General features: G+C 33.9%; 1 protein-coding gene and 2 long non-coding RNA genes across 4 annotated transcripts; 2 read left to right on the top strand and 1 right to left on the bottom strand.

Moving 5' to 3' along the window:
• Positions 1-8,610: 8,610 nt before the first annotated feature.
• LOC132708754 (uncharacterized) lies at positions 8,611-9,780 on the top strand. Its single transcript, XM_060681310.1, has 2 exons — positions 8,611-9,024; positions 9,085-9,780. Exons 1-2 carry the CDS (start codon positions 8,611-8,613, stop codon positions 9,778-9,780), a joined length of 1,110 nt encoding a protein of 369 aa, XP_060537293.1.
• A 2,116-nt stretch (positions 9,781-11,896) lies between these two features.
• LOC132695561 (uncharacterized) lies at positions 11,897-17,149 on the top strand. The gene is made up of 3 exons (XR_009617850.1): positions 11,897-12,035; positions 12,092-14,035; positions 17,012-17,149. It is a non-coding gene; the product is annotated as an uncharacterized LOC132695561 (long non-coding RNA).
• On the bottom strand, positions 14,066-25,440 carry LOC132695560 (uncharacterized). 2 transcript variants are annotated; one of them, XR_009617849.1, is made up of 5 exons: positions 24,881-25,440; positions 24,469-24,814; positions 22,137-22,304; positions 17,081-17,176; positions 14,066-17,021 (listed from the first exon to the last, which is right to left on the bottom strand). It is a non-coding gene; the product is annotated as an uncharacterized LOC132695560 (long non-coding RNA). The 2 variants fall into 2 exon arrangements; XR_009617848.1 differs by having other exon boundaries at positions 14,066-17,176; positions 24,881-25,435.
• Positions 25,441-25,513: the final 73 nt, after the last annotated feature.

Here is a 25,513-nt window from a genome sequence, read left to right as displayed (position 1 = left end):
TTAATTATACAAAATTTTGAATTTTTTAACAATTTCTTGAACTGTATTTTGTGCCTAACATTTTTTAAGGTTCATAAGAAAATATAAAATGTTTGTGTTCACACTTATTGGTCCCCGTAGGTGGGATGCCAAAATATATGGGAAAACCCTGTACATGCATAAAACACACCACTATGCACGTCTGTTCTCTCCCCTACATACAATGTGCATCAGCCGTACGTTCATAGAATGTATTAGCAATACATCTATACAATATACATGAACATACGATACATAAGGTACATAAGACGTATTTGTTGTACGTCTATAAGACGATTTGTTGGAAAATGTACTCCATTTGTACGTCATAAGTATGTACTACGTCCAAAAAATTACGTAGTTAAGACGTACTTTATGTCCAAATAGTGCATACACAAGACGTTTTATGTACATGTTAATGTTGATGGGGAGGGAGTATCTAGCTGCAATTAGCTCTACAAAGTACTTAGTAGTCCAGCTCTAGTAGAGAGCAAGAAAAAAGGTTGTACTATGCATATACTTTTATGTAATTGTTTTGTGTTATCTAAATATTTATTCATGTTCCTGCAATATTGTAGTATTATTTTGTGTGTTAATATTTGTTTTTTTTTTTAATAGTTTTTGATATTTTTTTGTAGGCAATTAAAAAATAAATAAATAGAAATGCTACAACGTATGCGTTCAGACTATTTTATAGTCTAAAATCAAAAATTCTGTGGACATTCTCAGGAGTATAAGATAGGTTGAGACCCCCATTATGCATCTAAATCGAGTTTTAAAAACACAAATGCATCTCTTGACGAAAACTTCGTACTCGATTTTTGAGTTTAAACATTGCAACCAAAAGAGGAAACAGTTTTGCGGCTGCGGATTTTGGCTTTGTAATAGGCATTACTTTGGTGAAATTTGTACTGCTCGTGATAACGACGATCCAGACTCAGAAGGGCTTGCAACAATACGTGAAAAAGATAAACATAAAGTTTCTAAAGCTATTACAGATCATGAAAAACACTTCCCGCAGCATTGTGAGTTTATTGGATGCAAAGATGAAGTCTGGGCTGCCTGTCACATATGCACCGTGCTACTTTATTGGAATCACTTCGAGAAAAATTTAAGTTGCATACATAAACTATGTACTAACTTTTCTGGCACCACAGAAATTTTCGAAGAGAAGTCTAAACCAGAAGATTTTAAAGTCGAAGGTGGTAAAACAGTGAGAAGAAAGAAAGTCGAAATGCATACCTAAAAGAAGTTAAGAAAAGGAAACTAGCTGGCAAAGATTACACAATTTTTAATACAATGAATTTAGTCCATCCAAAATTACTTAAATCAGCCTGTTCAAGCGGTTACTGTAAGAAATTTGGCAAAAAATTTAATTTATTTACAGAAGATCAGGTCAAGAAGTTATGACTGATTTTTATTCCCTTAAGAGCCTAGATCTTCAAAGGCAATGCATATGTAGTTTAATAGAAATTAGTTTTCCCAAAACCCAAAAAGTCAATTCCAGAAAAGGTAAGAGAAAAGATTTTTTCTCACTTTATTTTGGCGAAAAACTGTCAGAATGTAAAATTCTTTTTTTAAATACTCTATGTATATCAGAAAAAGTTATGAGAACGTCTGTGGAAAAAAAGAAACCAAGTGGTGTAGTTGAAAAAGAAGGTCGAGGTGGAAGATGAAAAGGCGAGATAGCAGAATTAACACAGAAGTTGTACAGCACATAAATAGATTTCCCAGGGTTGAGTCCCTTTATTGTAGAGAGAAGTCCTCCTAGAAGTACCTACCACCACATCTTTCTATTACAAAAATGTATGACATGTACTTGAAGGAATATGAAGACAAAAATCCTGCTAGTTTCAATACATACAGAAGATCATTGAAATCTTTAAATGTTTCAGTGCATAAACCGAAAAAAGACCAATGTACTTTGTGCAATACCTATCATAGCGCTGACGAAATTACTAAAAGCAATATGAAAGAATCTTATGAGAAGCACCAAAATGAAAAGAAAAAAGTTAGAGAAATTAAAGACAAAAATTAAGCAAAAGGCAATGGAAAACAAAAAACACTTTAGTTACCAATTACCCAGGAAAGCGCGTTATTTTATAAGCAGCTTCTAAGTTTTTATAATTTTACGATATATGAATTAGAGAACAAAGATTGTTATTGTTATACATGGGATCAAATAAAAAGTAAAAGTGGCGCTGCCGAAATCTCTTCTTGTATTTTCCGGTTTTGACTAATTTGTGACGAAAATGGAGCCGAATCAGTAGATCTTTTTTCAGATGGCTGTTTGGGCCAAAACAAAAAATTCTGTCTTGCCGGCTATGTTATTTTTTTCTTAAAAACTAGTAAACTAGTAAAAACGTTAAGACGATTGTCCATTACTTGTATGAAGTCTGCCACGGACAAAGTGAGGGGGATTCGGCAAACTATATTATACGAGGGGGGTACCCATAAACAACCGAAATTGAATTGCCGCGCGCAGAGCTTGTATAGTACACATTTCTGTCGCTAGGTTGTGGATAGTACAACTTATTGCGAGTTCAACGCCACCTTCGTTTTAAATTTAACTTGTTCTTTTCACTTGCAGAGCCATTTTTTGTTAACGCTGTTTTCTGATTATTTCGTTTTTTTAGATGGCAAGTTTAAAAGAACAACGTGCAGCTGTGAAATTTTGTTTTCTGCTCGGTAAAAGTGCTGCTGAAACTGTATCAATGTTAAAAACAGCTTATAAAGACGATGCGATGGGAAAAACTCAAGTGTACCAGTAGTTAGTTAGGCCTCAAAAATGGCGACGAGTCAATTGATGACCGACCTCGTTCTGGACGTCCAACATTCACTGTTCGAATCGACGAAAATATTGAAAAGATTCGAGAGTTTGTGCTCACAGACCGTCGACAGACAATTGAACAATTATCAAAGATTAGTGGGTTGTCTTGGACCACGGTTCAGCGAATTTTAACCGAAGATTTGGGAATGAAAAGAGTTGCTGCCAAGTTTGTTCCTCGTGTTCTGAAACCGATCCACTGTCCACTGTCTCCCCGTCCAAAAAAATTTCGTCAGGTCAAATCAAACATCAAAACGATTCTGATTTGCTTTTTCGACATCAACGGTGTAGTTCACGCAGAGTTCGTTCCACCAGGTGAGACCGTTAATCAAGCTGCTTTTTATCTGGAAGTTTTAAGAAGATTGCGCAACAATATTCGACAAAAAAGACCCAATTTGTAGCGGACAGGGGACTGGTTCTTTCACCACGATAACGCACCTGCACACACAGCCATTTCTGTTAAGCAGTTTGCCCCATGCACCTTACTCGCCTGATCTCGCTCCGTGTGACTTCTTATTTCCACGTATGAAAAGGGACATGAAAGGACAGCGATTTGACAACATTGAAGAGGTCAAGAAAAAAAACGAGGGATGAGCTGTCGGCTATAGCCAAAGATGAATATAAAAAATGTTTCGAACAGTGGAAGCACCGCTGGGACAAATGTATGAGTTGTAATCAGTGGCGGTTCCTCCATAAGTGCACATGTGCACGTGCACCCCCAAATTTAATGCCCGCTCGGAAAAAAAATTATTTATGTAATTATATCCTACAATTCTCTTAATCCTATTTATAAAAAAAAACGATTCATCAAAATTCATAAAATTGAAATTAATACATAAAAAACTAGGAATTTCTTATCGGCCGTCACCGCGACCGCCGCGCCGGTATAAATCATTGTATAAACAAAACTCCAAACCCCCTTTGCCAGCAGCCGATTCCGCCGATCGTAAAATGCTTCGTTCACTGCTCATGGAACTAATAGATCTGATTGGTCAATCATCCGCCGCCCGCACTCTTTGTTTCCCGCGGCGATCTACCGATCTAAGCTGGCCCGTGTGCACACGTAATGAGTGCACTTGTAGTTCGCGTTTGCAAATATAATAGCCGATGACGCGTGCGTGTTGAAAATTAGTATTCGAAAAATAGTTTTAAAACTCTGTTAAAATGACGGACAATTATAACGTGCAATATTTAAAGACAATTAAATTTTCTTCTCTTCCATTGGAAGAAAAAATTAAAATTAAAAGTGTTGGACGTCCCAAACCGAATGTGTTAATTATTAATACAACTAAATGTAAAAATCGAGAATATAAACGTACTTTTAAAATAGAAATGTATGAAAAAACTGACTGGTTGTGCGGGTGTGATGTGAGTAATAGTCTCTACTGTTTTCCATGCTTATTATTTTCAAGCGATCAGGCATCAGATCCATCAGAATGGACAAAATCCGGAGTAAAAGATTTAGTTCATTTATCCGAAAAAATTAAAAAACATCAGAATTCTAAATCACACTTATCTGCCAAATTAGGATTTAATTTATTGGGAAAACAAGATATTAGACAGCAATTAAATAGTGTCTATCGTTTAAGCATAGAAAAACATAATGTCCAAGTAAAAAATAATAGATATGTTTTATCAAAAATTATAAACTGTGTAAAATTTTGTGGTGCGTTTGAACTTGCCCTCCGCGGACATCGCGAAAAAGAAGATTCTGTAAACCCTGGTATATTTAGGGGACTCATTAATTTTTCTGCTGAACTGGATATAGCACTGAGGGATCATTTGCAGCAAGCCACCATATTTAAAGGAACATCAAAAGACATTCAGAACGATTTATTGGAATGTATGCTCTCTGTTTGTCAGGCACATATCAAAAAAGAAATTGCGGCATCAAAATTTGTATCTATTATGAGTGACGAAACCAGTGATATTTCAAATATTTTTCAAATGGTTATAGTTTTCCGTTATACATTACCGAATGGCAGCCCCGTTGAGAGATTTTGGACATTTGTAAAACCAAATGAACATGATGCTGTTGCCTTAGCTGGCTGCATAGAAGAAGCGTTAAATTATGTTTTAAAAAATCCGGATCAATTAATTTCCCAAAGTTATGATGGAGCAAGCGTCATGAGTGGCGCTCAAGGTGGTGTTCAAAAACTTATTAAAAATAAATTTAAATACGCTCATTACATCCACTGCTATGCACACCAGTTAAATTTAATAATGTCTCAGGCAACAAGCATAAATACAAATGCACGCATTTTTTTTGCCGAACTTAGTGACATTACTAATTTTTTTTCAAATTCACCACAAAGAGTTGCGATACTGGATGAAGTGGTTGGAAATAGAGTTCCAAGTGCATCTGCTACCAGGTGGAACTTCAAAATTAGAACTGTGAATACCGTATATGAAAACCGGAAGGCACTTATAGAGTGTATGGAAAAAATACAATCCACATCCAGACAATCCGATACAATCACGAAGGCAGGCACACTTTTAAGATTATTGTATGATCCTAAGTTTATTTTTTGGTTATCCGTTTTTCATCGAATAATGCCTCACGTCAATATTTTATATTCACAACTGCAAAAAAGATCAACTGATTCGGTAACCGTAAAAAGATGTATTAATGAATTTGAAAAAAATATACAGAAAGAACGGGAGACAATTCACACCATAAAGCAAATTGAATTAGCAAACATGGATGAAAGTCAAACTAGAAAAAGAAGAAAGACAGAAGAGAGGCATTCTTTTGTTTCTACGATTGTGCAAGCCAAGGAAGTATGTGATACTATACTTGCAGAAATCAAAAGAAGATATTCATTCACTGGCCATTTGGAAGTAGCGCACTTATTTTCAGTTGAAAATTTCGAGATATTTTCAACTAATTTTCCCACCAAACACTTAAATTCAGCAATTATGAATTTTTCTTTTCTGAACAAAGATAAATTGAAGACGGAACTGGAAATAATCTACAAAAGATCAGATTTTAGAGAAGTTTCAGGAGCAGTCCACCTACTTAAATTTTTAGTTGAAAATAATTTGCAAACAGATTTCTCAGAGACTTTTTCAGTACTACAAGCAATTGTTACGATGCCAATGACAACTGCAGAAGCGGAACGTTGTTTCTCCACATTAAAAAGAATTAAAACTTTTCTTAGAAGTACAATGGGTGAAAATAGGTTGACTGCCCTCGCAATGTTATCCATTGAGAAACAAATGATTCAAGAAATTCCAAATTTTAATGAATTAGTGATTGAAGAATTTATCTCGAAGAAGGACAGACGTATTGATTTTCAATTTAAAACGTGTTTGTGAAATACAAAATCTTTGATAAAAACTATTACTTATGTACATAAAAACATTTTTTTTTGCGAGGCCAAAGTTAGTACTCATCGGTGACAGCAGGGTAAGTTATTTATTATTATTTTTTTAATTGAGATATAGTTTTCTATTATTGATTGGCCTTTGAATAACGCAAAAAAATTTTTCGGCGTCGTCGCGTGGCCGCCAATTTTTTGATTTTACGTTGTGCACCCCCTAAATATGGAACCACGCGCCGCCGCTGCGAGGGGGGTACCCATAAACAACCGAAATTGAATTGCCGCGCGCAGAGCTTGTATAGTACACATTTCTGTCGCTAGGTTGTGGATAGTACAACTTATTGCGAGTTCAACGCCACCTTCGTTTTAAATTTAACTTGTTCTTTTCACTTGCAGAGCCATTTTTTGTTAACGCTGTTTTCTGATTATTTCGTTTTTTTAGATGGCAAGTTTAAAAGAACAACGTGCAGCTGTAAAATTTTGTTTTCTGCTCGGTAAAAGTGCTGCTGAAACTGTATCAATGTTAAAAACAGCTTATAAAGACGATGCGATGGGAAAAACTCAAGTGTACCAGTGGTTTGTTGGCCTCAAAAATGGCGACGAGTCAATTGATGACCGACCTCGTTCTGGACGTCCAACATTCACTGTTCGAATCGACGAAAATATTGAAAAGATTCGAGAGTTTGTGCTCACAGACCGTCGACAGACAATTGAACAATTATCAAAGATTAGTGGGTTGTCTTGGACCACGGTTCAGCGAATTTTAACCGAAGATTTGGGAATGAAAAGAGTTGCTGCCAAGTTTGTTCCTCGTGTTCTGAAACCGATCCACTGTCCACTGTCTCCCCGTCCAAAAAAATGTCGTCAGGTCAAATCAAACATCAAAACGATTCTGATTTGCTTTTTCGACATCAACGGTGTAGTTCACGCAGAGTTCGTTCCACCAGGTGAGACCGTTAATCAAGCTTTTTATCTGGAAGTTTTAAGAAGATTGCGCAACAATATTCGACAAAAAAGACCCAATTTGTAGCGGACAGGGGACTGGTTCTTTCACCACGATAACGCACCTGCACACACAGCCATTTCTGTTAAGCAGTTTGCCCCATGCACCTTACTCGCCTGATCTCGCTCCGTGTGACTTCTTATTTCCACGTATGAAAAGGGACATGAAAGGACAGCGATTTGACAACATTGAAGAGGTCAAGAAAAAAAACGAGGGATGAGCTGTCGGCTATAGCCAAAGATGAATATAAAAAATGTTTTGAACAGTGGAAGCACCGCTGGGACAAATGTATGAGTTGTAATGGAGAGTATTTTGAAGGGGATAAGGTCGTTCTGTGATTTTCAAAACAATATATAGTTTACAAAAAATGATTCCGGTTTTTTTTTGGGTACCCCCTCGTATACTATAAGCAGAGCTATAAAAGCGGCCGGAGACTTGTTTGTACCTAGTCAGAATATTCCCATAATTAAACTGGCAAGAAAAAGGCATCCTTATATTGTTACAGAAATGAACTACGATGATTTTGTAAACTATAAAAAACTTTAGCAGGATTTAAGAATCCCTATCTTGAGAAGTGCGCAAAAATCATAAGAGTGACGTAAACTGGACCAAAATACTTTGCAACACTGCGAATAATTTTAGTGCCATAGAATTGTTTAAACTAACGGTTGACAAGTTAAATAAGGGACTTCAAAAAGTTCCTGAAAAAAAAATTAATTCTTTGATATAATTATGTCAGAGAGTCAACCCCGTTATACGTGTTCGTGAATATCGATAACATTATACAAATTTACCACACTAAAGCAGTTAAGTTTTTTTGGTCTGGTTATAATAAATGTTTATGTCTAAGTTTTATTGTTTTTTTTTTGTTAGGATTAGAATAAGTTATGGCTTTTAAAGGTAAAGTTTACAAGTGTTTTTTATTTGTTTATCTACAACCATTTAATAATAGACGCATAATACTTCTGACAGTGAGAGTATTATGCTACGCATAATACAACAAGTGTAATTATATCATAAAAAAACAAGTATAATTATATCATAAAACAACAAGTGTAATAAAATATTCTGGAATTCTTAATAATCCGGGCTTCAATTAATCGGCGCAGAATTCACACATTTCATTTATTATTTTTATGAAAATTTACTATAAAGTTACCCATATTAAAGTCATACACACGTTACCAATTCAATTCTATTATTCAAAAACAGTTCAAAAAATACAAACCAATATGACAATAATTAAAAAGAATTAGTAGGCCGTGCAGGCTAAATCTGACAGCGCGCAGCGGGTATCCATAGCGACAGCTTACCCGACGCGACGCTCATCGTGAATACAAACATTTTCTTTCATGAAATAATAATTGTAAAGTAAATAATATTCATATAGAGAAGCTTTAAAATTTCGCCTTGCAATTAAAACATAAGATTTAATAAAAATGGATTCTGAAAACGAAGTACTAACACCCCCGGAAATTCGAGCGGCAGCGGAAGCTGCGTCTCTGGATTTACTTCCCAAGAAATCAAGAAACAATTATGAAATTGCCTACAACAATTTCATGGATTGGCGATCAAGAAACAAGGCCACCTCCTTCTCTGAAGATACATTATTAGTGTATTTCAAAGAATTGGCTAAAAAGTATAAGTCGTCCTCCTTGTGGACGTTTTATTCCATGCTGAAAAGCACACTTTATATTAAACACAATGTCAAGATCGACCACTACGCGAAGCTACATGCTTTATTAAAAAGACAATCAGAAGGCTATCAACCCAAAAAATCTAAGGCATTTACCGGACAGGAAATAAATAAATTTATTTATGAAGCTCCTGATACAAAATATTTGGCTACAAAGGTAAGGAATGATAAGACGTTACATACCTACGGTATTTACCAAGAGGTGTTAATTTTTTAGGTTGCATTAATTATGGGAGTGATGGGTGCATGCCGCTCAAATGAACTACATGCAATGAAAATACAACACGTTACATTTTATGAAGGTTGCACTAGAGTAATAGTTCCCGTTACGAAGACCAAGATCCCTAGGAATTTTACTATTACTGAGAAGTTCCATGATATTGTTAAAAAATATGCAAATCTGAGACTGCCAAATGCATCATATTCTTTTTTTATGAATTTTCAAAATGGAAAATGCACAAAACAAGTTATCGGCATTAACAAGTTTGCCAAAATGGGCAGAGAAATTGCAAGTTTCTTACAAATCAAAAACCCAGAAAGATATACCGGGCACTGTCTACGACGATCTTCAGCCACATTGTATGTGGACGCAGGGGCAAGTATGACAGCTCTGAAGCGCCACGGAGGCTGGAAGTCGGCTTCTGTAGCTGAAGGCTATATTGCAGACTCGCAGAAGAACAAGACCGATGCAGCTACTAAAATATTAAGTCAAATCAACCCTAATTGTAATATTAATAACAGTACTTTTGTTTCTACCCCCTCACAATATCCAGGTATGTCTACTATTACGAGCGAATCTTCTCATAACACTTTTTCGATTAGTAAAGACACCACGGACATTAGTATTGGTACTACACCAACTACGATGAATTTCAATAACTGCCCTAATATAACAATCAATTTTATGAAATAGACAGAGTAATACATAATGATCCTATTAAGCGTCAATTTAAAAATAATTGTGTGCTGAAGTGTAAATGTTAATTAAATATTATTAAACTTATTAAATGTTCAATCCAGGACTTTCATTGAATTTATTCCTTATTACATCACAACTCATAACACATAAACATATAACATAAACAGCATACATAAACAGTAACCAGTGTTGATATTGAGTGAATGGTAGAATCTAAAAATGTATGATATTATGTTCCATTTCATATAAAGCAAGTTAACATCCACTTCCGGCCTAACCGGAAGTGCCACCATCTTGAGAATATTCTAGCTGAATTGCTCTGCCATCAGCATTAGCTTCCTACCGAATTTTCAGGTTTCTCCCATGTATAGTTTTTTTTCACAATAAAATGACACATTTCAATTCCGGTGAGGTACCCTATATAAGTGGATGGTTGTAGATAAAGTATAGTATTTGACTCGAGTATTATGGACCATAATAAACTCAGATGATTATAACACTCGCCGCAAGCGGCTCGTTTTATAAATCATCCTCGTTTATTATGGCCTTCATAATACGCTCGTTAAATAATATACTATTATTTAGTAATTAAATATGGATTTGTTGCCAAATTTAGATTGTATAGGCCTTATTACATAAAACTTATCCTGTGTTTTGTCAAGGCGAATGTATTTTTGAAAATAAATATACCTTCTCAAAAAGGCGAATGTTTATTTTAATAGGTTAGGAAAAACACAATATTTTACTACTAGAATAATTAAAAAATATCACCCCAGAAGCCCCCTGTTTAAATTATATAATTTCGTCTTCAATAACATAGTCAATATGTGGGTTTAAGTAACCACTAAAACTTCTGACAACTTTCCTGAAAACCAAGGAAAACTTATATTCGCCCCTTCGTGAATTTGGAGATGTATGTATGTATGTATAAATACTTTTTGATAAAACATAATTCACCTTCCTGTTTGAACACCTCCTACATAAAGGTTAAGGTAAAGTAAAAATGTTGAGATAAAATTTGTACCCGAGCGTAAATTTGTTTGAGACCGGACATGACTGTTGCCCGAGACCAACAATGACACGGCTGACAACGGTGCTCTCCATAAGACTCCACACTGTATGTATGTAAAAAAATATGCAATTGTTTGAAAATTCGGTATCCAAACCAGAGTAATTTCACGATAATGATCTATTCAATGAGGAAGGGGTTTATGCTCCCAATGAGTTTAAAGAAGAGAGTAGCTACGAAAATGAAACGGAAGAGATAGAAATATAAATATTGAAGATGAAGTTGCTCATGTGGTGCGCGTTTTTAACTTAGATAATACAAATTCAGATTAAATAAACGTCAACTCAAATTCTTGTTTCGCGGTTTAAAAAAAAGCAGATAAAATATTTGATATGTTGATACCGTCTACCAGACATAAACATATGATAAATTGTCGTGAACTATTAAACATAATTTCCTAAAAGCGCAGTAAAATTTTACAATGTTTTTTTCTTTTTTGAATTAACAATCGTATCGTGATGTACTGTACGTGAAATTTTTCAGGGTAAGACCGATTCAGATTCTGAACAGACCACTGACGCCTCATCTTGGATCTTGGACATCATAAATATATATTTATACACAGGGCTGTCAGAAAACTGCGGGCTCGGCAACACTGTTCGGAAACTAGGCTTGCGCGGCCGAACAAGGTGGTTATAAGCAGTGCTAGTATAGCCAGTTTACGACTGTGGTTATTTAGCCATGGCAGCCCGTACTTCAGTAGAGTAAAAAAGAACGGATCTTTCGGGCGACTTTATCTGCGACACCAGATTACGAGACAATCTTCGATGAATTCCAGGTGCAGTTTCCTAACCGGCGAGTTCCCAGTAGACAGATGATATACAGTTAAACAAGAAGTTTCAAGAAAATAGGTCAATGTTAGATGCCCTGCATAATGGTCGCTCTCTAACGGTAGTGCCCAAACGCTTGTCGAGACACCCAACCAGTCTGCAGTTCGCACAGCGCTTCAGTTAGCATGTCGGAGCGTAGTTTACGTCGCGTGTTGAAAATACTAAAATAACAGGTGTTATCGTCTTCGTTTGATACATGCGCTAACGGAAGAAGATCCTGATCGTAGACTGGAATTTTGCGAGTGGTTTTCTGCTTGGTTAGATAACCCCAAGCCACACACACCAATAGTGACTCCCCAGCGAGAAACCAAGATGGTGCTAACTAGTCAAATGAAAAAAAAATCATCATTGTTAGCACCCACTTAAACCGCCGACTCACAAGAGAAATTTTTATATATTTTTTTAGCTCCATTTGGGACGCAGACTCTCCCTCTGATGGCAGCAGCAACTCTGAACATCCACAACCACAATCGTGTCGAAGCAATCCAGTAGGAGGAGTTCTTCCAATCCGACCCGAAGAATCACAACCACCCAAAAGTAAAAAGACATATATGCTATGAAATATTTAGATATCTCAGACTGTATATTGACATAAGCCCTGCAATCTTTGCTTTTAGATATTAGTTGTAAGACCACTTCGAAAACACTCTTGAAAATATTGTACTGTGTACATAATTCAAGCATTAAACGCAACGTAACGTAAAAAAAGAAAACGATGAAAGCAGAACGAAGAAATGGAATTCAACTTAACTCTAAAGAGATGGATGGAAATCTTCCTTGCAAGTGCCCCATCAAGTTACGATTTCATTGATCATCTAGTGCCCTGGAGATCTGGACATTCGAGAAGTAACGTATTTGGTATTGTTGAATGGATACTTTTTGAATTTGGTTATTGTTCAGTATTTTCAACCCACGCCAATTTATTGTGCATATGATGTTGCACACCATTGTCTCTTCCTTTGCCAATTTCATATTATATATTATTAAATTTTTACTGTTTTCGACGTCCATGAAGGAAGCTCGACTAGTTCTAGGGATGTCCTCTTGGTGTTACCCTACTCAGTTCAGGTAATGGCACCCTACACTCGTAGTCGGAGCAGTCTTCTGCAGGATTAGACGAATTTTACGAGCGCTTGGATCGCTGACGGACTCGTCATTGCTACCATTTTAACTGCGGGACTTCTTTGTAGAGCCTCGATCGAAGGACTAAAATTTCTTCTGTACGCATCATACTGCCGCAGTTCAGTTTTATTTAAATAGTCGTGTGCGAATCTTGTACAATTTCAAAAAGGCTACTGCTACTGCGTAAATCTCAGCACTTACAAACAAAAGTATACGGGCCACGTGTTGCGCAGGAATGAAAATAGGTCGGCGCGTGCTTGCTAATTAAAGAGCACAAATTCCTAGCGCCATCTCTACATTGCAACACACAATAGAATAATTTTTACTTGGTGTGTCATTAACGACCCCTTGGGCATTAATGGGTTAATACCGTCTACCATTCATCAACGTGTGATAAATGTTCGTGAACTAACAGAATTTTCTACAAGCGCAAGTAAAAAAGATGAAAACAGAATTAGGAAATGGAACTCAACTTAACTCTAAAGAGGTGCACAGTTGTCATGTGTCAATAAAATCTTTGCAAGTGCCCCATCAAGTTACGATTCCAGTAATCCTCTAGTGCCCTGAAGATCTGGACATTCGAAAAGTAAAGTATCTGGTATTATTGAATTGATACTCTTTGAATTTGGTTATTATCGTTCAGCATTTTCAACCCATTGCAATTCATTGCGCGAATGATGTTGCGCATTGCGCACCGATGTCTGTTCCTTTGCCAATTTCATATTATATAGTATTAATTTTTTACTATTTTTTTCCTTTTTTTACTTCTGGGGATGCCCTCTTGATGTTACCCTACTCAGTTCAGGCAACGGCATCCTGCACTCTTAGTCGGAGCAGTCTTCTGGAGGCATGCGACCAATTTTACAAGCGTTTGGATCGCTGACGGACTCGTCATTGCTGTCATTTTAACTGCGGGATTTCGTTATAGAGTCTCGATCAAAGGATTAAAATTTGTTCTGTACGCACCAGACTGCCGCAGTTCAGTTTCCTGCGAATCTTGTACAATTCTAAAAAGAAAAAGCAAATGCAGATAAGAAAACAAATAGAGTGGAAAAGAGAAACGGTGTAAAAAATGGTTGCTGGAAAGAAATATTCAGAACCTTTCGATTCTAAAAGCAATACACCTCTAAGCTTCGCATTGCGTTCAAATATGATCTGCACAACGCACGACAAATCGGGAGGGCCTTTCTACAAAGCTGTGAATAGATACCCTACAGGGAAGTAGTAGGTAAGTAACCAAATAACTGAAACGAAATAATATCGATTTTTATTGAACAATTGACGGTAATCAAAGGGGTAGTCAACACAAACGATTTGTTGGATATTGATTTTTATTGAATTATTTACAAACATTTATACTCACCTATGGATATGCCTGGAATCAAATCTGCTTACATAGATTCGAAGCAGGTGAAAGAATGGTCCGCTTTTGGCTGACTCTGCAGACGCACTTAATTTGGTAAATATACACGATAAGTATCTCAAACATCGATAAATTAAACATTTCAAATTAAATAATTTCTTGATAGATCTTTTTACCTCAGGATGCAGAGATCTACCACTACTAAGCTTGCCCATATTACTCAGTGTATCTCAGAAGTTTTGGACAAAAACCGACAAGGCGATGTTGTATACACAGATATCCAAAAAGATATGATGGTCAGATCAAATGTTTCTAAACTTTGATCGTATTGCTGACTAGTGTGATATTAACTGTGAATCACTGTACGAGGATAATTAAATTTTTCGCTTTTTTTATTATAACTAAACGATTTTCATTATTGGTCAGGCATTAATTATAATTAGTGCTGCAAATAAAGCAATTTTATTATTATAACTACCGTTTTATCGTAATTTGCCAATTAAAGAATCCCTGATTACTATGCCTAAAGAAAAATACCTAAATTACAATCTGGCCGCAGCGACATAAAAATCTGAGAAATATCACACTATATCATACTAGCATAAATACGCAAAATCTTCGCATTTATTGATATCAATCATCCAAAAATAATTGCAAAAAAAGCTTGACCGGAGTTGAAAACCTTTACCATATGTTCCACAAACAACAACATTTATCAGAACTTCATAATATGAACATTTTTTTTCTATGTATATGTAAAATAAATCAGACTGGTCAGAAATAAAAAATAATTTCTCAAACTAATACTAACGCAACTGGAGTTGATGACACTCTCCTAGTCCGTAGTTCTTTTACCCTTGCGAATTATAAATAATTTGAAATGCATACGAACAAGGACCTCAAAAATTTTAATAAGCGAACTCAAGATTTCAACTTGACCAAATAAAACGTAACTCATGGTCTTTTGCTACGATAACAATGTAAATTTTCTAAAAGTTTACATATTGTCACCAGTTGTTCGCTTATAATTTTATATTTTAAACTATATAACCCTGAAAAACAGCAGCAAAAAGGACAAACACACTTTTAAAAATGAAATAAACAAAAAATAAAGAAACCAGAAAAGAGTGCCGGTCATTTAATTTTTTGGTTTGTTTCTTAATAAAAATCACTTTAACAAAATCGGTCCGCATAGTTTGGTTAAAGCTGCATACCAACTGTAACGTTAATTAACAAATTAGTGTCAAAAAAGGGTTTTTGGCAATTTAGCGACAAATCATTTTTTTTTATCTTTCCAATGATTTACATGAATTACTTATCAATAACTTATGATATACAATTTAGGTCAGCTCTTTGGCAATTTGACCGTATTAAATTGAATTAAATAACTTAGTGGGTAACTTAGGTAAATAAGAAAAAGGTAAATCTGGTATACTATACATGGTATTTCAAAAAACATGCCCCGATTTTCGGCTGCACATTCATTCATAAGTTCATATAAATCTAGATCACAAGAGCTTAACTTCCAAGATTACCACGGTCTTCAAAATTTTATAAACAAACACGTACGAAAATCCTTCCTTCATACAGAAGTCATTTTATTGTTTTTAGAAATTAATAAATGACAGAACTCGGGCAAAATATATCAATTTATGCTGTAATAGAAATTAAAAAAAAATCCAAGGGATTATATTTTTGAATGTGACAACAGGATTAATTGAAGATTGAAATTAAAAAAAATTATTTGACGCAAAATTATTTTTTTCTAGTTATAGTGCTCCATTACTTTATCGCAGAAATGTGAGAGTTAAGAGAGCCAAACAAAGCATAGAAAACATTAGTGGTTCAGAACATTCTGATCAGCTGTACACTGGAAAATATTTGTTTTAGTTAGAGTTATTTACAACTCTTGTGAATTCTGAACGAATCGAACTTTCTGACGATTCGCCAATCAACCTATTGGTTTCTTCAGAACTTAACTGAGTTAAGCTTCTTCCGACCTATTGAGTTACTACTATTATGTACTAACCGAGTTAACCTCTGAAAAAGCCAAGCGGCCGATTGGCGAAACGTCAGCCAAAAAAATAAATAAATAATAAAATAAGATAAATATTTCCGTCTAACACCTCGAGATATTTAAGCTGATTATTCACTTAATATACTTTACAATAATAGGTACTAAAAGTTTTATAAACACGTAGGTTAAGACATCAACAAAAGTTAAAAAAATAATTAACTTATCTAACGCTTAACACGTTTGCAATTGATAAGGGGTGGTGGGGCATCTGACCGAAACAAAAAGAATAAATTCGACAATCTCAGGATTGCTACTAAATCATTGTCTACCACAATCAAGCAAACCTATTCAAAGCTATTTTAACGACTTAAGTTCCGTTAATACCTAAGATTTTTATGTTTGACTACATGCTTGCAATTAAACTGATGGTTCCCATTTTCATCATTTTCTTAATTTTTTAGGACATTTGCTGAAATGTTTTGGCAATTTTCCTGATTATTATTTTTTCGAACAGTTCGAGTCAAAAAAGTTGACACTTTTAGCGGTTTATTCAAGGTAAATAAGAAAAATTGTAAAAATGTAGATAGAGCACAGTTGACAATACAATCAGCACACCTAACGGGCAGCACTGGACTCCACAATTTCAATCTAATGGAAGCAAACTTGGCTTTTTACCATTATAAACAATGTTGCAAAAACCGGTCAAAAATATTTTAAAAGTTGTAAGAGATAATTTTTTTAACATTTAACACCCCGCATTTTGGAAACTAAGCATTTGCGGACCTAGGTTTATAAAGACAATCTTTTTTTTTTCTTCATTCCAGGATAACCAATCTATTAAAATTACGGAGAATAACAATAGCAAAGATCGACAACAATGCAAAAAGACTTACCTAAACCACTTGTCTGCACTCTTGGAACGGACGAAAGATCTATTCGTAGTCATGAAAAGTATCTGAACGGGTCGTGGAAATTGCTATTGTCTTCAACTAAAAAAAACATGTTTTTGTAAACAAATCATTGATACCAAATCAAGTAAATTTATATAATGCTAAAAGAACAAAGTAATAATGATAATCCCCAAAATATTTAAAATGCGAAATTATTTCGAGTTCTATTTTTTTACTGGTATTATAAGTTTGGAAAAACATATCGAATTTCAGTTTTTACTGGCGTATTAAACTTTTATTAGTCTGTCTTTTCTTGCAATATATAATTATGTTTAGAAAATTCATTTTATTTGTCGGAAACGCTATCTAGAAGTTATACAAGCAATCTAATTCAATTCGCTTAACCCTTTTCGGCTTAGCGTACTCGTAGTGAAGCCACAGTCAATTTAGTTTAAAGCGCCTGGGGACACTTAGTGACTGTATACTGTAGTTATGCACCACCGTTATATACCTGTTTTGTAATTAACGATTATTTGATATCTTTTACAAGGGAACTATGATCTTCTATTTGTGTAAATGAAAATAGTTTTGTTAAGTTTGAATGCGAACTAATTATTTGATTTTATTGAAGAGTTCCCTGACGACAATACTAGTAAGTAGTATTTGGCAATAAAATGTCGGACAAAACAGTAAATATCGTGCACCAGTTAAGGCACCATGAAAAAAAAACAGGTTCAAAAATTCGCCTTCCTATCACTCCTGCCCAAACATTAAAAGAAAGTATCAGGTATCAAACAGCCAATCACAATATCGTCTTCTTAAAAAGTCAGCTTCATGAAGATGTTGATGCACGTTATACTTAAAAGAATGATAGCCGTGTTTTTTTTTTTTAATTCTTCTCACAGATTATTTTGAGATGTCGAATTCTAATGTCATTTCTCTTAGCGACGCAGCTATATTTAAGTTGACGTATCCCAAAACATTGATTTCCATTTCTTCACTTAAAATAAAATTATCATGTCGATTATTTTGTGGATTTCTCATTTTCAATTCCAGCTTTCTAAAGAAAGAATCTGCAGGAAGGCGACTTCCCGGATAGCGGTCTGCATAAAATACACGGGCCTGTCTAGTTTTTTCTGCATTCCTCGTATATCAGAAACATATTAAATTTTTCTCCATTTGTAAATTGATTATTGTTTTCCACGATAATCCAAATTGATAGCACGACAAAATCGATAATCAGATAAAAATGTACTGTCAGAACTTTCAAACATGCCGACTTGATGATGAATAGCCATCTAAGTAACATTTTGTTTTTATAAAAATGTATTTACTTATCTGTTTTTTTCCTTCCTGTGAGCTTATTGTTTAACATATTTTGAAAATTTTGGTGTATTTGAAAAAAACTAGATTATCCTAAAAAATTAGTAATGTATTACAATAAATCTGCCATTAGACAAGTAAAGAAAAGTTTCATTTACAATTTCTCCCATTATCAGATGACCCGGTGACAATTTTCAAAAATTAAATAAAAATTTACAATAACAAAAAAAAGAGAAAAACCGTCATTTAAAATTCGAAAGTCACTGTCGTTTCAGCTCAAACCGGAAGTCCAACCATTGACTACATATTGTCAAAAAAAATTATATTTAGCCTTTATTAAAAATTATAGAGTGTTCCCACTTTCTTGTGCCACCCGGTATAGTATCTATAGTACACTAAGTATTCGTCAGAACGCGGTTTTTGCAAGAAAATTTCTGCCGCGGCTGTTTTTTTCTCGATTTATGAATTGTCGTATTTAGTTGGTGATTTGTCAAAGGAGTGAAACTAGTGAGAAATAGAGCATGAGATGAAAACATTTAAATGACTGGAGGAAAAAAATAACATATGCAGTTTTACAGTAGAACAACCAAATAAATCTGGATGTAGAGAGAGATAGTTCAAAGACTTAAAGCACACCATGATATTCCTGATAATAAGCAGCAAGAAACGAATACAGGTAGGTTAATAATATTTTGTTTTATTATTACTTATTTCATTTTTATTTAACTGACCATCTCGTAAAAGGTAGAATTATGGTATTCACAAAAACGTTTTCAAAAGAATCAAGATATTTATTATTCAAAAAGTCTTGTCGTTTTTGTCTTTACTTGTCAAAATTTGAATTCGTGCATATTTTATTTATGTTAATCTTTATAATTTTTAGATACTTAATTATTTTTGTTTTTTACGGTACATAAAAAAAGTATTTAGAATTCACATCTTATAATTTCTTTATCTTAGGAAATAACGCACACGATTTTCAAAGTATTAAAAAAAAATAGTTAGAGCCCCGCAGAAAACTAATATTCTAAACACTGATAAGTTGCAACCAAAATTTCTATTTTTTAAATATTCGACTCGCCGAGCAATAAGAACTTAAACGCTGGTTTGTTCCGCAGATCGCAGATGGATTCACGGAATATGTTAACTTCGGACGTAATGACAGGAAAGAAGAAGAGTGCGGTAACACAGGAAACAATTGAGTAGACTCTGGCAGAGATTGGTAAATTTTGATGACCACTAACAAATTGGAAGAAATTTGCTTGTTTTAATAAACTTATAATTTTAATTTCTATGAAAAATGTAAACAAAGTCGAAATCACGAAAGATGACTTTTAAAAGTCTAAACATAACTTTCTGAGAAGTGCAAAGAATGTTAAAGACTACTGCAGAACCTCCTATAAACCGAACGCTCATTCTTTCACAAGTCTAGTAAGCGGAGTTGAAAGTTTTGGTTAGTTTTGGTTAAAAAATTAGTAGGGATTAGAAAAAACAACCACGAAAGTTCAGAACTATTATAAAACCAGTCCATAAACAATTTGTTTGAACAAAAAAATGGCTATGTCAGTTGGAATAAAACTGCCAAAACTAACCAAAACTAACCCACAGCAAGTCACATTATATGTAGATGCACAATACGCTAAAATTTTATAAATGGAATACTCCCAATGGAAGAAAATGACTTAATTTTTTTTTCATTTAGATATTTGATAACTGTGTATAAGGAAATAAGGAAATCAACCCCAAATATACAAGAAAAGCTTTCAGTTTAAAAAGTCGCTCGACATATTTAGAGCTACAAAGGTCAATAACTTTTGTTTTTAGGTTTTTGTGATATTTTTAACAGTTTCTGAAAAAAGGTCTATTCATATAACAAACCCTGTACATGTACATATAATGTTTTTGATATTTGTTTAGTTTACATTGGAAAAGAAAGTAGAAAAAAAACTGTATTTTCATAATCTGCACTATTATTTTTCAGTTACGGTACAATTTTGGCATACTACGTCCAAAATTAACTAACTGAAACTGAAGCTGAAACTAACAAAAACTAATCAATCCAAATTTATTTCATGTAATCCATTTTATCAAAGAAAAATACAAGAATATATAAAAACCTTTAGACCACAATCAGAGTAGAATGCGAGCCAGTTTCAGTTAAGCTCTGTAGAATCCAACAGAATGATTGGCGAAAAGTCAGCAAGTTCGATTTAACAACAACCGACGTAGGAACCTTCAGAATTCTTTAATAATTTAAGCAAAACCTACAGTCAAGTGTAAGCACAACCATATTTTATAGTTCAGCTGAGAGAAAAGGTTTCCCATCTTCCAATGATATATTTTAATCTGATAAAGAACTTTAATTAATTAAAATAAAACGACATATTTTTTAATATAATTCATTACCTATCAAACGGTGTTAGGATATTTAGAAATGGCGGATAATTAATTGCATTTATTCAATTTGGTCTGGTTCTGCCGTAAAAAATATTTAAATATTTTATGACTGCAATAAACAATGACAAATAAACAAACATGGATAATAATAATTATGGCGTAAAGATTTTTATTAATTTTTTTGTTATTGTAAAGCATTATCATTCCGTGGGAACATACTGAGAGGTGCTCGCTACTTCATCCCCATACTTTTCCTTCAGGAAGAAACAAAAGTTTATACAGGATCAATATTTCGTCAGGCGGAAAGAATTCTACTAAGGCAGTGGGACAGTGACTCCGACATATTTCATATGTAAAAAGAAGATAAAAGAAAGAAAGATTTTAAAAAATTTCCTGAAACTTGAAAGATAATTTGACCAGCGAATTTATCTCCCAACAACCACAGCGCATTTTTTTGACATCATGCAAAATAATCAAATCAGCCTGGACTTCCAAAATAAATCCCTATCCTCAATTAATTTTGTACCAAATAACATTAATCAAGAATCTGGGTTGTTAATAATTTGAGGAAACTTCCACAAGTTAATTTATAAATTTTCTTGCAACTGTTTCAGTTAAGTTCCGAAGAAGCCAATAGGATGAGCGACGAAACGTTAGCAAGTTCGATTCATCAACAACCCACGCTGAAGGAATCGAGAGGATTTGTAAATACTGTCAAGAATATGGAGTTGTACATAGATATGAAAAAATCATATTAAAAATGAAAAGTACTTCAAGAACTTAAGGTAGCTTTCGGAATGTTTGGTACTGTCTATACTTGCTTATCTTAATATTGCATATGGTGCCTTACAAATTTTAATGAATATAGAATAAAGAAGGTGCAGAATGCTTGTGTTCAATATGTTAAGAATCCATCATCAGGTTAAAGAATTTTTCGAGCATAACTTAGCTCACCTATGTTACTTAGCAGAACCGATATTTCAAAGAAGTGCGAACATTCGTTTCAGTGATGCCGCGGCTGGGACAAAGTTTTTCAAAAATCGTTTTTTATACACCTCTGCAGTAACTGATAAGTCAATACCTATTTCCTGTAAAGATTGTAGTATACAAATATTTAAAAAACGTCTGAAAACTGTTATGTCCGATAGATCATTGTTTTCTAGTGATAAGTAGAATTTATCAAATTTTTTGATACCTGTTTATGTTAATGTTATTTTCTGGTTGTGTTTATAAATATTTCTCGGGTAGGATTTTTAAAAATGTTATTTTCATTATCCAGGCTCTAACTACAATTAACTAACTAAGGATGAGATAAAAAGGAGGAAAACCGTTTACTTACATAATAAATTTTTGGAAATGGCGACTATCCACCTTCCTTTTTTGAAACTAGTGCTGACTCTAATACGCATTTATCCGGTGGGGTTGGCTGGAAACGTGTTGTAAAACATAAAAAGAAGTCCAGTGGTGTCCAGAGGGCCAATTATGAAAGTCATGTCTTCCAATGCACCTGTTTTCAAAATTGTCATTTAAAAATTGTGATAATAATAAGGCGCAGCTTCGTCTAGCTTAAGCCACTTCATTGTTCCAAAGTTTAAAGGGCTTTCCTCTAACAATACAGGAAGTTGATATAAAAGATGGACAAAAAACATTATACCAGCTAAAATTAAAATAAATCACTTAAAAAATCCACCTTTAATGATATTGTTTATAATTTACAAAAACCGTAGAGTTCACTTTTACTGTTCCTAATATATATCAATGAAATTGATATTGATTTATGCAAATAAAAATCAAAAATAATGTGTTTGCCGATAATACCACAGAAGAGGATATGAAGAAAGATATTGAAGCTTTGAATACAGCAATACAAAATACACAAATACAAAATACAAAATGGAAAAAAGATTTGAGTGCATAGTTTATTGCAAATGAACTCCACCTCAATACGTCAAAGACAGAAAAAATGGTTATTAGTCTATTAGTCTGCTCATGTTGTATCTATTTCTAAGAAACCAATTTGCATCCTGCATCACATTCGATATTGAGCATATAAAGTTTGCTTTGATCCCAGAACTTTCACCTGAAGGTCATATTTCTTAATCAAAGTATAATAAACACTAATTGACACCTGACAATTTGATGCCTGTATCACATTCGATTAATGGGCAACACTGTGCCGCCTTAAGAAATTTTCAACTGACCGCCATCACTATAGAATCCATTCTTTTAAGAGCAATGTCAAAATATTTCTTGATAAGTGTTTTTGAACTCATCAGTTAAAGTAACTGATATACATAAAATTACAGACCTTTATTGATAATTGGTAATAATTTACTTCCATTTATTCTTTAGTAATAATCCATGCAGAAACTAATTCGAATTTGCAGATCTAGCAAGATTTATTAAATTAATACTTTTTCCAATTATTGATAAACAGTCAAACTAGTCGAGCTTTATCCAAATTCTACGCATTTAACCCAGCCATATGACATGGCTGGACACAAAATAGAGAATTCAAAATTTGGGTATCAGGCTATTCTTTGACTTAGGAGAAAGCAAAAACATTTCTGTTGGTGATTATGTTTTGAGCAAATTTTATTATCGAAAAAAGAATGCTACCATTTGAACTTGTACTAATGTATCATGCATTAAAAAAGCTGCAGAGTTGGAAATTTTGGAAACTAGAGAAAAACAAAGGAAGTGTGAGTTTCCGACAGTAGATGTATATGAAGCTTAATTAACAAACTAGTTTGTTTCAGTTAGTTACCTTATTCTCTTAAAACATATTTTTTTAGTTTTCATGTGCCAATAAATGGAATGTCATTTAATGCTTTTTATTAGAAATGACGTGTCAATAAATGGTTTTAAAACTACATATTTTATTTATTATTATATATTTTTAACGCTATTCTGCTGTAAAAATTTAGTCAAGAAAACATTTTGCATAACAATTTTCAGAGTAAAAAAATGTGATAAAAGTCTTACCTAAATATACCAATAATTTTTCCCTGTTCAACTAAATAGCTACTTATGTAATATTGATACAGGGATATTCTCCAGATCCAAATAGAATCTTTGCACCACCAAGAAGAGGAATAAGAATAATCGAGAAGTTAACATATAGAGTTGATATAAAGAACACCTTAATAAATTTAGAATTAAAATTGCCTTGCTGATACATATTGGATTATTTAATTAATAAAAAATATAAAAGGACACTTAGGTAATTTCACTCTTTCATAACCCATGTTAATGAAGATATAAACCCTTAAGTTCTCATATTCGAGAAATCTAGATACATTGACCTTTTGTGTATTGTATTGGATTCATTTATTTATTTATTTACCCATAGTATTTACATAAAACCAAACAAAACACAACAAGTACAATATCATTACATGCCCTAAGTTATATTGATGAAATTTAAAAAAATATGTATAATATTCTATTTTATATAATTTTATTACATAGTATGTACAATAGTGCGTAAATAATACTCCCAACATCCAGATCTATTGCAACAAAAATATGTACACTATGGTCATTCAAAAAGAGATTTCCATCTTTCACTGTTATGCCATAAAAAGGATTTACAAGATTGGATATATTTTCTAGAACTTAAACACAAATCCTTGGTTACACAAATAGCAAATATCAGATGTAAAACTTACTTTGAATGCCAAAAACTTCTACTTTAAAATTCCCTCCTAGCAGCAACATTTATTGTTGCCACTATGTGACACAGCACCCAAATATCCTTGTAACTAATTAGAAACTTCACAAGAACAGCAACCAAATTGTTTCTATTCATAGATCTTTAACAACTGCTCCTTGCCGCTAAAATTACCAAAAAGTTTTATTTTTCTACAAACTCATGTTTTGTTCAAAATTATCCCGGTTCCATAAGCACAATAGAGATATCAGCCTGTTTTCAATTGCTTCAAATTTCCATTGGAAATTCTGGCTGCTTTAACACCGTTCACAAGATACAGGACCCAATCCATTCATGGATGGTAGCTGAAAAACAAGGCAAACATGAAGACTATCGAATTTTTTTATTATTACCTGCTAGGTCAAGCTTACATCTTCAATGCAAACCATATCTGGAGGTTTGTTTTAGGTTAAATCGGCAAAATCGTTATAATCAGACAACACTGGTGTTGCTGACATCGCCTTCACTATCCAAAAGACTAACAGATTCTAGCATTTCCTGAATTTACAAGTAAACCTATATATATTGAGGCAAAAATTCTCGACTCTCAAAACGTCCGGAAGTTTACTTTACATAACTGTTCGATAACCTAACAATAATGAATATACAGAGAAAATTGGTTCGTTTTTCATTGGTATAAACGTCGTGTAAATATCTGGCCATGCGCGATTTCTGGTGAAATGATATGTTTATAGAGTTGTGTCAATTGCGATTGATTCGGTCATTTTGATTCAATCACTTCATAGGATAGAACGACCGAATCCCGCATGTCCATAACGATTCGATCACCTTGTTCGCCCTCGCTGCCGCCCTGACCGGTCTGAAGTGACCGAGTACAGGACGATCGATCGACCGACCGTACCCAAACAAATCGAATTCGCCTTGCGGAATACGATTCGAGTAGTTTAAGATCATGCATGACTGAGACTGGCCACGGAAATGAAATGGGAGTACTGTTATAATTATTCTATAGTATTGAGTTGCCACATCTATTGGTAGATTTG

Source organism: Cylas formicarius, unplaced genomic scaffold, assembly GCF_029955315.1.
Source record: "Cylas formicarius isolate icCylForm1 unplaced genomic scaffold, icCylForm1.1 PGA_scaffold_12__32_contigs__length_19106922, whole genome shotgun sequence".
Classification (NCBI taxonomy): Eukaryota; Metazoa; Arthropoda; class Insecta; order Coleoptera; family Brentidae; genus Cylas; species Cylas formicarius.
This window is presented reverse-complemented; position numbering and strand designations above follow the sequence as displayed.

What these genes read in the sequence shown, in the direction of transcription:
- LOC132708754 (XM_060681310.1), top strand. Translation starts at nt 8,611, where the DNA reads ATGGATTCTGAAAACGAAGTACTAACACCCCCGGAAATTCGAGCGGCA. An exon ending in CAAAATATTTGGCTACAAAG is followed by an intron (nt 9,025 to 9,084) that starts GTAAGGAATGAT and finishes TTAATTTTTTAG; the next exon opens with GTTGCATTAATTATGGGAGT.